The sequence below is a fragment of the Benincasa hispida genome, chromosome 8 (assembly GCF_009727055.1).
Source record: "Benincasa hispida cultivar B227 chromosome 8, ASM972705v1, whole genome shotgun sequence".
Lineage (NCBI taxonomy): Eukaryota > Viridiplantae > Streptophyta > Magnoliopsida > Cucurbitales > Cucurbitaceae > Benincasa > Benincasa hispida.
Window position 1 is genome coordinate 24,399,857 of NC_052356.1, and position 12,257 is coordinate 24,412,113.

The 12,257-nt window shown below is 33.3% G+C and overlaps 2 protein-coding genes across 5 annotated transcripts; one reads left to right on the forward strand and one right to left on the reverse strand.

Annotated features, from left to right (window-relative positions):
- Nucleotides 1-503: 503 nt before the first annotated feature.
- Nucleotides 504-2,718, forward strand: LOC120083331 (psbP domain-containing protein 1, chloroplastic). 2 transcript variants are annotated; one of them, XM_039039044.1, is made up of 4 exons: nt 504-711; nt 793-1,221; nt 2,163-2,415; nt 2,578-2,718. In XM_039039044.1, exons 1-3 carry the CDS (start codon nt 574-576, stop codon nt 2,382-2,384), a joined length of 789 nt encoding a protein of 262 aa, XP_038894972.1. In that variant the 5' UTR covers nt 504-573; the 3' UTR covers nt 2,385-2,415; nt 2,578-2,718. The 2 variants fall into 2 exon arrangements, with proteins under 2 accessions (XP_038894972.1, XP_038894971.1); XM_039039043.1 differs by lacking the exon at nt 2,578-2,718 and having other exon boundaries at nt 505-711; nt 2,163-2,479.
- LOC120083330 (AP-3 complex subunit mu) lies at nt 2,420-5,826 on the reverse strand. 3 transcript variants are annotated; one of them, XM_039039041.1, is made up of 8 exons: nt 5,620-5,826; nt 5,393-5,492; nt 5,088-5,192; nt 4,927-5,016; nt 4,022-4,269; nt 3,525-3,734; nt 3,193-3,400; nt 2,420-2,987 (listed from the first exon to the last, which is right to left on the reverse strand). In XM_039039041.1, the coding sequence occupies exons 1-8, from the start codon at nt 5,652-5,654 to the stop codon at nt 2,742-2,744; spliced, it is 1,242 nt and encodes a 413-aa protein (XP_038894969.1). In that variant the 5' UTR covers nt 5,655-5,826; the 3' UTR covers nt 2,420-2,741. The 3 variants fall into 3 exon arrangements, with proteins under 3 accessions (XP_038894969.1, XP_038894968.1, XP_038894970.1); XM_039039040.1 differs by having other exon boundaries at nt 5,088-5,198; nt 5,620-5,824; XM_039039042.1 differs by having other exon boundaries at nt 5,088-5,198; nt 5,407-5,492; nt 5,620-5,823.
- Between the last annotated feature and the right edge of the window lie 6,431 nt (nt 5,827-12,257).

The window sequence follows — 12,257 nt, forward strand, 5'->3', positions numbered from 1 at the left end:
TACAGATTTTTAGACAAAAAGAGAAGACCGAAACAATGTCTTGTCAATGAATACCTCTAATGTCATTAACAAATGCTTGGACTTCATTATTGAAAGAGTCCCGACCTTAAAGTAAGTTCCAAATAATCATCCAATTTGATCCAACTCATAAAAAACAAATCCATGCTTCTTCAATTGTAATAGTATCGTTTAAGAGAATAACAGTCTTGTGAAGCTCAACAATACCGATGAACTTTAGATCTTTTTTGCATGGGTATGACCTCTTAGTCGAGGGTTTAAATTTTATGTTTATTGATAAATCACTCCAAAACATGCTTTAAATAGATTGAATCCTAAGTTAGTCTCTTTTATCATTCTCTCAAGTCTAGTCCTGAAAATTGTCAGATATAAATAACTCATCTACAGTTATATTCGAGGTCAGAGATTCAGTTCTACTGATGATGATGATGATGATGATAATAATAACAATAAATAAATAATTTTTAAAAAAAAAAAAAAAAAAAAAAAAAAAAAAACCTTATCCTAAAAATCTGGAAACAGAAGTTAGTGCTCTCTTTGGAGAGATTCCTGAAAATGGCGGTAATCCTCAACTCCTTCTTACCTCCAATTCACACACTGATTTCTTCAATTCGGCAAAGGATTCCGTGCACTTCTCCTTCGCCGCGGTGGCCTATGGATTCATCCCCCAAATGTCGCTCTGAATCTCAATCGGTAATTCTCCCAAAATCACTGTAATCAATCTGGAACTTGTCACTTGCATTTTATGGCTATAGCTTTCTAATATGTAATCAGATTAAAAAAGGCGTTGCAGTTCCGAGGAGGAGTGCAATGGCGTTGATGTTGTCCACTTATATTTTCTCGAATTCTGCGTTGGCTGAGCCATCTCCATCTGTTGGATTATTGGAGTACATTGACACTTTTGATGGCTATTCGTTCAAATACCCTAAGAATTGGATTCAAGTTCGAGGAGCGGGGTCTGACATATTCTTTAGGGATCCGTTTGTTCTTGATGAGAATCTTTTGGTGGAGTTCTCGTCACCGTCTTCATCTAGGTATAACAGCGTTCAGGATTTAGGACCTCCTGAAGAAGCTGGGAAGAGAGTGCTGAAGCAATATTTGACAGAGTTCATGTCCACCAGGCTTGGGGTTAGAAGGGAATCCAACATTCTTTCAACTTCTTCCAGAATGGCTGATGATGGGAAAACTTACTACCAAGTTGAGGTAATATGCAAATTTGATACAATTCTACTCTTATCCTTTTGTGCTTCAACTCTATCCATTTTGCTGAACAACTTGTTCTTCATCTGTTCATTTATGGTTATGATATTCAAGATGATTAGTTTCTCAACTTCAACTTTCACCTTGTGTATGTTAGATGATATAATGTTAAAATTTATCTTCACCTGTCGGCTTAAGTTTTTGGAGGTTAATCGGTGTGATACAAGGAAGGAAAGTGATAGATGATATAATATTAAATTTAACTTCACTTATCAACTTGAGCTTTTGGATCAATCAGGAAGTTAAGAGTGTGATTTAAGAGTGTCATATAGGTTCTAGACTTTGAGAAGTGTCTAAAAGGTTCTTGAACTTTCAATCAATTTAGAGACCTAGTTGTCATTTTTGAAGTATTTCTACCTATTTAATACAAAATTGAAAGTTTAAGGGGTAGAGGGCTAATAGATACTTTTTAAATCTCAAAGATCTATGAGACAAACACAAGAACAAAATTTGAAACTTGTAATCTCACCTATTAAAAACCTTCTCTAATTTTTCAAAACAAAAATTGTGTTTGGTCCAGTGTAATTACTGGCTCTTCCCTTAATCCATTTAAAACAACCCTGTTGAGTGTTTTCAACCACAGAACTCACTAGCCATGAAGCTTGGTGATATACAACAGAAAACCATAATGGTGTAAGAGTAACGTTCCAAAGATTGTTGTGAGTTGTGACATTCTAGCTTTGACACTTGAAAGTTACATTTCATTTGAAATTTATTCGAGACAAAAAATGAGGTTTAAACCTAAAGTATTTCATATTTTTCTCTGCAATTCTAAATGGAACTAACACGTAGGTTAAAGTGTAAGTTAATCATAATATGTCATTTAGCTTATATGATCATTTCTTCAAATGCATCATAACGATCTGCAATCATGTGGGTATCAGGTAAACATAAAGTCATATGCGAACAACAATGAATTGGCAGTGATGCCGCAGGATCGGGTGGTTCGTTTGGAATGGGATCGAAGATATCTCTCAGTTCTTGGAGTTGAAAACAATCGGCTATACGAGTTGAGATTACAAACTCCAGAAAATGTGTTTGTAGAAGAAGAAAATGAACTGCGTCAAGTTATGGATTCTTTCAGAGTCAACAAAGTGAATGCATGAAATGAATTGTAGCAGCCAAGGGTTTTCAGATGTAATAGCTGAAAAATATTGTACTTTTCATTATCAAAGCAAATTGCTTCTGCATTTTACAGTTTGATATTGGAGTCCTGTCTCACTAATCTCATATTTCTTGATTCCTTGATTTAGTAAAAGGGCACCAAAGATTGACAAAGTATCAATTTCACTGAAACAGGAATCACTTCCGAGCTGCTAAAAGGCATTAAACAAACTTTACAAATGGGCAGATATTTTTAGTCTGTTTTCACCTATCATGAGATTGTGCTATGGTTCACAGGATTTAACAGAAGATCATGCACTCAAGATCATCACAAATTCACTGCAAGTTGCTGCTATTGTTTATGACCGAACTTCAAACTTCCCTGCTCGTGTTAGAGCTCGAAAGCCTTTGTAAGGATGATTTGGCAAGTTCTTCACATCAAGTTTATCAACTTGCAGGCCAGAGAGGACTACACCCATGATCTTAAAACGCACTTGAAATGTTGGAAATACATGAAGCTGTTGTAATCCTGTCTCAAGTGTTAATGTTCCAGACATTGAAGGAGTTTTATCTTTTGGCATCTTTCCAATTGTCCAAGAGCAGATCTGTAGAAATAAATTCCATCCTTTTTAGCTTATCAATTGCCAAATACCAAATTAAAGACACTGCAACGAAAATCAACTTAAAAAGGCATTTAGAAGAACTCTTCGGGTTGACTAGCAAGTAGGGCTGAATATAACTCCCTTTCTTCAGTTTAACGATATACATAATATATCAGTTTTTTGGAATAAAAAGTGATGCAACTATCACCTTGCTAGATAAGATGTTCACTGTTCCATAATTTGAAGTAAGGTCAGCTGATAAAACACATGAGGGCAATTGAAACTGCACATCTATTGCGTCAATCGGCTTTCCGGGATCATGTCGAATTCCTACCAACACACTGACTCGACATATCCCTGCATCTGATGTAAACTGAGGCTTTACATACATAGGAGTATTCTTCAACTTTCTCACCCTGAATGGAAGTAAAATTGATATGGTAAAAGAGGGAATACAAATAGTTAACGCACTATAACCTGGAAAAGTAGATACTTTCCAGTTTCCAGTATCTATGTTCTTCATGTTAAACTTATTCATACCTGTAACTCACGAGCTTAAACTGTCCATCAGGAGGCACAAATGACAGGATTTGATGTGATTCCCATGGGCGGAACCGAACACAGGGATGGAATCTCACATCATCAAGGATTGAAGGATTTGTAAATGAAAGGGTCAAATCAGGAAGACCAGATAGATGAGAATTTACTTGGACCTCACCATAAATTTCACACTTGACCAGGTGGCCATCCCTGGACAAGACAATTCAACAGCAAGATTGAATACAACATGTTTACTATTCTCATGCGCTTGCTATTCATTAGAACTTTAATTGAGCTGCATTACTGAAATGTTTATATATTAAAGGTCACAAAATTTTGTATACTGTAGGTTTTCAGAAACCAAACTGAAATTTCTCAATACTAAAAAATTAATTAAAAAACCTAATTTAATGGCAAAACTTAAAAGTATAGTTGGTGGATTGAATAAGTACTGATATTCATTATAAAAATAAAAACTAAAGGAAAGCTTTTAGGACCTGTTTAGAATGGCGTCCATCTCCTCAACAAGATCAACATTAACTTCATTTTTAGCATATTTTGGATCTGTAGTTCTCCATGGAACATGAGATGCGATTGCACCTGGAATGGTGTCGCTCACATTCGAACTGTTACCAGTCACCACGCTCAATACTTTGCTTACAAGGTTTGGTGGAGCTATGATTTCTCTCAGGATGTTAGGTTCTGTAGTGAGGGGGAACCCGTTGTCTATCATCTCATCCAGAAGCTACAAATTGCAACTAACAATTACTTTTCGGTTGAGGGAAATTAAATTAACAATCTAAGAATGAGTTATTTGGCATAATAGTGTCTGATATCCTCTTCTTTAGTGCACACAGGCTGTTTAATTCACGCAGAACTGATGCAACCAAGCTTCAAAGGAGAAAATCTCCCAGATCCCTCAAAGGAGTCTTTTATTATTATTCAAATTTCAAAATGTCTATCAGTACAAGAGATTAAACCACTATACATGAAGGATTAATGGGTTATCCTATCAGGCTACCACCTTCTAACTAAGTAAAAAGCTATATAACAACAAACTTAAATAAATAAATCAAACTACTGCAAAGTATAGTTCACTTAGTTGACGCATTACTTACCTCCCTATAGGCGGGAGATCCGAATCCCCCCACCCCATATTCAACTCCAATAATAATGATAAAAGATAACTAAAAATGAATAAATAAAGACTAAAAACTACAACAATTAACAATTAACAATTCAAATTAAGAACTACAAAACTACTGCTAATGATACATCAAGAACTTACATAAATAGGGAACAAATCTAACCATTCATTTTCCTGTGAAAGTTTCTAGAACTAAAGTAGTAGGTACTCCCTTAATCAAAAATTAGCATGTACGTGAATAGGTTTGGGCATTACCTCGTATACAATGACAAAATTATCCTTGACTAAATCTTCATTCAATTCCCCAAGATAATCTGTGAGAACATCAGCCACTCTGCAGAGGAACTAAGGATGAAAAGTTAAGGACTCAAATATCCAACCTGATTTCTTACTCATTCTAGAGAAGAAATTTTTACCTCAATGCCCATTAAAGGCGGCATTTCGACTTGGGTGCAGGCCAAGAAAGTGATTCCCGCGCGAACAACTTGGAAAAGATAATGGGTTGGAGAAGCAATCACCGGCTGCATCTAGAAATAGATGAAAAAACAAAACAAAGAATCAAAATCAAGCCAGCATAACGGAGTTTCAAGTGTGTTCACAGCTTAACTTTGAACAAATACTTCAAAATCAAAGACCCAGATGTCAAAATCTAAAAGCAAAACCAAGAATTCACAACAAAATAGAGCAGTTACGAATGGAAAATTTGCAATTTTAGGGGTACCTTGAAGGAATCACCTTGAGATAGGGATTGGTCCCAGAACCAAGTGCATATAGATCGGTCGACACGATGCCCAGTGAGCTGTTTCTCCAGCATAATCTCTCTGCAAATGTTAAACAGTTGAATTGGAAGACAGGATTCAAGGGGGGAAACTGTGATTGAATATGGGAAGATGAATTACAGTTGATAGAGAATGGAAGGAGTGAATGTGAAGTAGGATTATCTCTTACCCTGAATCGGATAGCAGAAATATGCATTGCAACATCGGTTAATCGGAGTCTGAAAGTGACAAATGACGAAGATCGATCGATGAGCTACGGATCAGAGAAGAGGTCTCTACCCTTGGGTGGAGAGTGAGATTTTGGTAGAAATTGTGTATTTCATCCGAATCTCTCTCATCAATCACTATGAATGTATATGCAAGGAAATATTGTGAAAATATCAATTTCGACAAAATTTTAATCTATCATTTTTAGAAAGGAAGACAATATTTAGATATATAGTAAATATAAGTACGAGACCAAATTTTTTAAAAAAAATAAAAAATAATTATGAAATAATATCAATTATTAAAAATTAATTACAAAATTAAACGATATGAAATAATCGTAAATTTTTTATTATAAAATAAATTTGATACAGAAATGAAATATCATAGCATCAAACTAATATAACATAATAAGAATAAAAAAAAATTATAACATTAAACATAACACAGCATAATAGAAAAGAAAGAATAATAAAAAAACTCTACAAGTATATAGAACTTGAGAAAAAATGAAAAAAATATTAGAGAATTCACGTTAAATTTGATTTAAGATGAAATGATGTGAAAATTCAATGAAAACTATTTGAATGAAAATATGTGGTTTATTGAAAATAATGATTTTGTATGATAAACAAGAAAAAAAAATCCTTCATTTGCACTTCCATTGAGCTAGGCATAATTAATTGCTAAAAACACTAGAAATTTCAAGAAATTGGAGGAAAATTAAAACCCCACTAAAATTTTCATTGAAATTTCAAATTTTGAACTGAAATTTTGAACTATGCTTCTAACAAATAATAAAAGTATAACTAATATTCTCCTAATATTCTCTTTTTAATGTTTTGCTCTTTCTAAATATTTTTCCTTCATATTTCTAAACTTATCAGGTTTAACTTCTCTCTCTTAGAGTTGGAGCATTAAGTTGGGTTCACATGTAGAATTTATATGTTTATGCTTCGGATGAGAGTTGTTTATATGAGTTAGAAAGAATGTGTTTGGGATGATATATTGAATTCATATGTCAGGAATATTTTTTACAATTTTTTTTACATAAATAATCTACTTTTATGGTGATTATTTTTATTTGGAGACTTTTTTGTTTGATAATTTTACAATTTTTAATAAACTATATATTTTTTTTTTTTCTTAAGTACACATCTATAGTTCAGAGTTTTGGAAATTGAGGTTTAGGGTTTTATTTTTGGATCATGCATTCCAATTTTTTTTAAAAAAAATAAGCAATCATTTTACAAATTTGTGCATGTAACGTTTCTAGTTAATTTGAACAAAATTATATTGAATTCATTGGAATAAAATAAATTTGGATGTATATTGTAAGTGGAATATCTTCAAAATGTAATTGTTCTATAATGACCATATTAATAGTCATGTTACATGGTTAGCACAAAAAATATGTAACAAATGGCCACAATCTCCGAGCTGGTTATATGATATTGTTGGGGTTGATACTTTAAATCTCATGGGTTCTGTAATTTGTAATTGTAATGTACAAACAATTTATTTATCTAATAAAATTTTAGACATTTTATTTGACATTTAGTAGTATTAACCTACAAAACTAATAAACTAAGATCTAAAGTTATCTTTGTAACTTAAACATGTATGTGAAGACATATAGGTGGATCGTGTTTAAGTGATAGCCTAAATGATTTGCAATAGATGTATAAGGTTGGACACCTTATCCTAGTGACACTACAAATACGGCTCGCTTTGTAGTTATTACAATTGTTGTAAATTGCTACAAATGATCTGATCTTGATCATTCATGTAAAGACATGTGAGCAAAAGTGTTCTATGCAATGGGTTTGTATAAGACCGGACCAAAAAAATAAATAGTCTCATTATATAATACCGTTAATATAAGAGACTTACATTTCACCAAGATGATCATAAGTGACTTACTTGGATCTTGACTAAGTTGTGAACTCTTGCCTATGAAGGTGGTCCTTTGATCTGCATGGGTGAGAGTGGTCAGTTCGCCAACTCAATATTCCTACCATTTCGGGGATTTGTCTGATTGGAAGTTGAGAACGCAACTACACAATAAGGAATTTCTTCATTCCCTGGTGCTAGGGTTGAAGGATCTCATATCTAAGTGTTTTATGAGTGTGTTTGGATCACTCGAATCTCACAGTGACCGAAATGCAAATATATACATTCAACAGATACGGTTATGCAAACAAATCTTAATTAACGGCATGTTTGGAACAAGATAAACAACAAGGGAGAAAGTTCCATACCAGTTGAAGACAATCTTCACACTTTGGAACTCCAACGCAGCGGAAAACCTCCACGCGATCTACCAACGCCCAACGGAAACGTCGACTACAGCAGCACGAACAACGCGAACTCACGACCACAACAGGGACGACACCACCACTAAATAGCCCTGAATATTCTCGAAGTAAAAACTCAAAGGGTGGTCTTTGGTGAATTTGGTAGAGGAAAGAGGAATACGAATCGTGTAGGCGATAAGCAAGTGGGAGGGAAGCAAACGCTATCACATAGCAAAATTTCTTATCATTTAGAAGGACTGAACGATTGTTTAGAAAAAGGTATACGGCCGTTTAGTAAAACCGGCACACTATAGGATCGTTTAGAGAAGCTATCCAATCATGTAGGCGACAGTGTCAATCGTTTAGCGCGAGGTGGACAATCATTTAGGCGGAGAAGAGCTATCGTATAGTCTCTCGAAGCGATCATTTTGCTTTCTACCAACACGCGCTCTCTTTCTTTTCTTTGGGACAACGATTCAAAATGAAACGATTTCATTTTTATTTTATCAGTTACAATAACCGATGGTTTCCCACTAACCCATGTCCGAACGTGAAATTTGGCTTAATTATCAAATTAACCAATTAATTAATTAATTAATATAATCATATTATATTTTTATTCTATAGTTTGATATCACATATCTACTATAGTATTTTCTCCTCTACTTGATATAAATCATATTTATATCTAATTTCCTCCAAAATAATGTATCTCATACATTTAGCCAATTATATCATATATAATTAACCAATCCAATTATATCACATATAATTAAACTTTCTCTTATCAATTTGAACATTTCAAATTAATCAAAATACTTGTTCTCGACTTTATCCAAGCTACCCAGGGGACCTAATGGACCTATGGCTCGAAGCTCCAACGGTCCGTGAATAGCTGACTAAACTCTTTAGCCACGAGATCCACCATCCGTTAACTGTCAGGTATTCCACTAAAGACCAACAGCTGAACTCTTCTTACCACAGATATATTTTTGTGTCCATCGGATATAACCAATCATGAGTATGATGACTCTTCACAGATGCTCATAAGTACAACTGAGCCAAATTACCGTTATGTCCCTGTAGTTACATCTCACTTCTTAAGTACCACTGACTATGTGTGAACACCTCTCCAGCCAAGAGAAGGTGTGTGGCGCCACATCGTTCAAGCCCCAGAATCAGCCCTTAAGGGAGTTATCTATCTACTTACCCCTGCCTCGAGGAAGGAGTGAATTCCATCTTGTGTAGCTGAGTTCCCAGCTCTCAAATCAGATGAATCCCCAAAATGGTAGGTTTGAATCAGCGACCTGACCACTCGCACCCATACAAATCAAAGGACCGCCCTCAATAATAGAAGTTTCCAACTCACTCAGGATTGAGGTCATGTTACCTATGGTCATCCTAGTGAAGTGAACTCTCTGTCATGAACGGTGTTATATAATGAGACGTTAACACTTCGTGGTCAGGTCTTATACAACTATTTGTATAGGACGCCCCCGCTCGTATGTTCCCAACACGAATGATCAGGATCAGATCATATGTGATAAGTCATAACACTTGTGACCATTCTACAAAGCGAGCCGTATCCATATCATTACAGGATGAGGTTTCCCTCATATATCCATATACTACAGACAATTTTGGTTATCACTCAAGACATGATCCACTTGTATGTCACCACATACATGCTTAAGTCACATACAGATAACCAGAGATTTTATGTTTATTGGTTTGTGGTAAAGCAAATAAAACAAGCAACTTAGCAAAAATACAAGATGTGAAGTAAATATCATATATTAATAACACAAGCGTTCGTACAAACTGTTTACAAACTACAGGACACAAGACTTTAGGGCATCAACCCCAACAAGGGTAAGTAGAGAAATTGATCCTTTAAGGGCTAATTCCGAGATTGGAACAATGTGGCGCCACACCCTTTCCTGGCCCAATAGGGGTTGGTCATGGTTGGACTATAACTTATTGTTCATTAGAGGGACCAGTGGTACTTAAGGAGTTAGATGTAATTACATAGGCAAAATGATAATTTTGGTCTAACTGTACTTATGAGCAATTTATGAAGGGTTATCGCACCATTGATTGGTTATATCCAATGAATACAGAAATATACTTGTAGTGCGAAGAGTGCAGTTGTTGGTCTTCGGTAGAGTGACAGACAATTAATGAAAGTTTGTTAATTTAATTAAAAAGTTTAATTAATTAATCAAGTACCATTGGAGTTTCAATCTATAAGTTCATAAGGTCTCCTCAGTAGTTCAACTGGGAGTAATGAGAATCCAATTAATTTTGGATTAATTTGAAAATTTCAAATTAGTTGAGAAAATTAATTATATATATGATATAATTAATATAAATTAATTATATGTGATATTATTAAAATAAGATATTTGATATATTATAATATGAAGTTTTATTTGAGAGAGAATAAATATTTGAATTTCATCCAAATATTAATTTTATGAATATGATTCATATATATACTATAGGTTAAATTTAATATGAATTTGATTTATATTAAGTACTATAGAGTAAATGAGAGAATATTAAACTATATGTTATATTATATTTGATATAATATAAACTATAAGTTATATATTGTATTGGATATAACATATAGTGTATATATGCATATAGTAAGTTGGTTATTATATATTTATATATATTATATTATTTTAGTATTAAAATTATTTTAATATTAAAATTATTTTAATTTAAAATTAAAGGAGGGAGTTATTTTTGCCTTCTTCCTTCCGTTTTCATGAAAAAAAAAAAAAAATATAGTAGACACACAAAACTCCCCTCCAATGAAAATCTCTTCTGCAAAAATCCTATCTCAATTTTCTCCATATCCCTCTGCCAATTTTAATACAAAGCTCACCCTTCACATGGATTCTCACCCAAAAGAGAATATAGAGGTTTTTACTTGTTGGTATCCAAGTCTTGTTCTAGTATTGCTGTGTTTTGGTGTTCGTGTTCGAAGGAGATCCATGAGATTGTGATTGGAGAGGATTACATGAAGAATTTTGTGACTTCAAGGGTATGTAATTCAAAACCCTTATTTCCTCTTTTCTACAATTAAAGTATGCTGTAAATTTAATGCATGATGTTTCCGTCTCTGAATTATTTTGTTTCTATAAAATAAATGAAACTGGGATCTGATCCACTTCCACTGCGAATGATCGCTCACCCTTCAGATACAAAATAATTTATTTATGATATGGGCCAACAAATGATAAAGTCAACTTACACAAAAAATTACATAAATGTCCATCCAAATCCTCTATCTAATAGATATGTAGGACAACTTCCTTCCACCTCCCAAACCTAGTTTATACTTATCTGTCATGCTACAAGCTTATGTTTAGATTAACTTGAAAAAAATGTTTTTCAAAAAACTATTTTCATTCAGACACTTTTGATAAAAATAAATATTTAAAATAAAAACAATCATGTGTTTGACAATACTTTCTCAAAAGTGTTTTTTAAATATAAGTTTGTTTTTGTTTGTTGTATGCTAAAAATGTTTTTATTAATGAAAAATTACTATTAAAAACGACAATAAAATACTATGAACTAATAATTTAAAATAATAGTTATCGAAGTTGGCGGAGGTAGTCGCCGACGGAGGTTGTCGGAATTGGCCTCCAACGGTAATGCTCAAATGTGGCCGGAGTTGGCTACCAGTGGAAGTTGCCCGAAGTGGTGGGTGGAGTTGACCGCGAGAGGCATTAATGGTGACGGCGGTTGAGTGCACTGTTACTAAGTTAGTGGACATGAGCATAAAACATTGGTGACATACAAAATTGGGTCACCAAATACTAAATTGAATTTTAACCCAACTCATAACAACTTATACCCTCATTCCAAATATTAAGTTAACAATTTATATTTATGTCTTGAAATATTTATTTCCATGTCCTTACATATTTTTTATCACTAAAGTATTTCTTAATCTCTTCAATTTTTTAAAATTGAAAATAGAAAATAATTTTCAAACAAGTTATGCTTTTTATTTTTAAAAAACAAGAAACAAAAAACAGTTATAAAACATATATAGTTTTGGTTTTTGAAAAAACGGAAAACAAATATAACAAATCAGAAAATAGAAAAAAATTAAAAGCCAAAAACCAAAAACCAAAAACCAAAAATTGAAATAATTATGAAATGGGGCCTAAAAAACTGAAAGATTGATTTTTTTTTTTTTTTTTTACATCTACTAGCAAACATTGTAGTGGAAAGATATGCAAAAAAAAAAAAAGAATCTAATAACTTATAAAATTAGTCG

Coding starts and splice junctions, on each gene's coding strand:
- LOC120083330 (XM_039039040.1), bottom strand. CDS start 5,654: ATGTTGCAATGCATATTTCTGCTATCCGATTCAGG. Junction 5,017..5,087: donor CGCCTTTAATGGGCATTGAG/GTAAAAATTTCT, acceptor TTTCATCCTTAG/TTCCTCTGCAGAGTGGCTGA. Junction 2,988..3,192: donor TGAACATCTTATCTAGCAAG/GTGATAGTTGCA, acceptor TTATTTCTACAG/ATCTGCTCTTGGACAATTGG.
- LOC120083331 (XM_039039044.1), top strand. CDS start 574: ATGGCGGTAATCCTCAACTCCTTCTTACCTCCAATTCACACACTGATT. Junction 712..792: donor GTCGCTCTGAATCTCAATCG/GTAATTCTCCCA, acceptor ATATGTAATCAG/ATTAAAAAAGGCGTTGCAGT. Junction 1,222..2,162: donor AAACTTACTACCAAGTTGAG/GTAATATGCAAA, acceptor TGTGGGTATCAG/GTAAACATAAAGTCATATGC.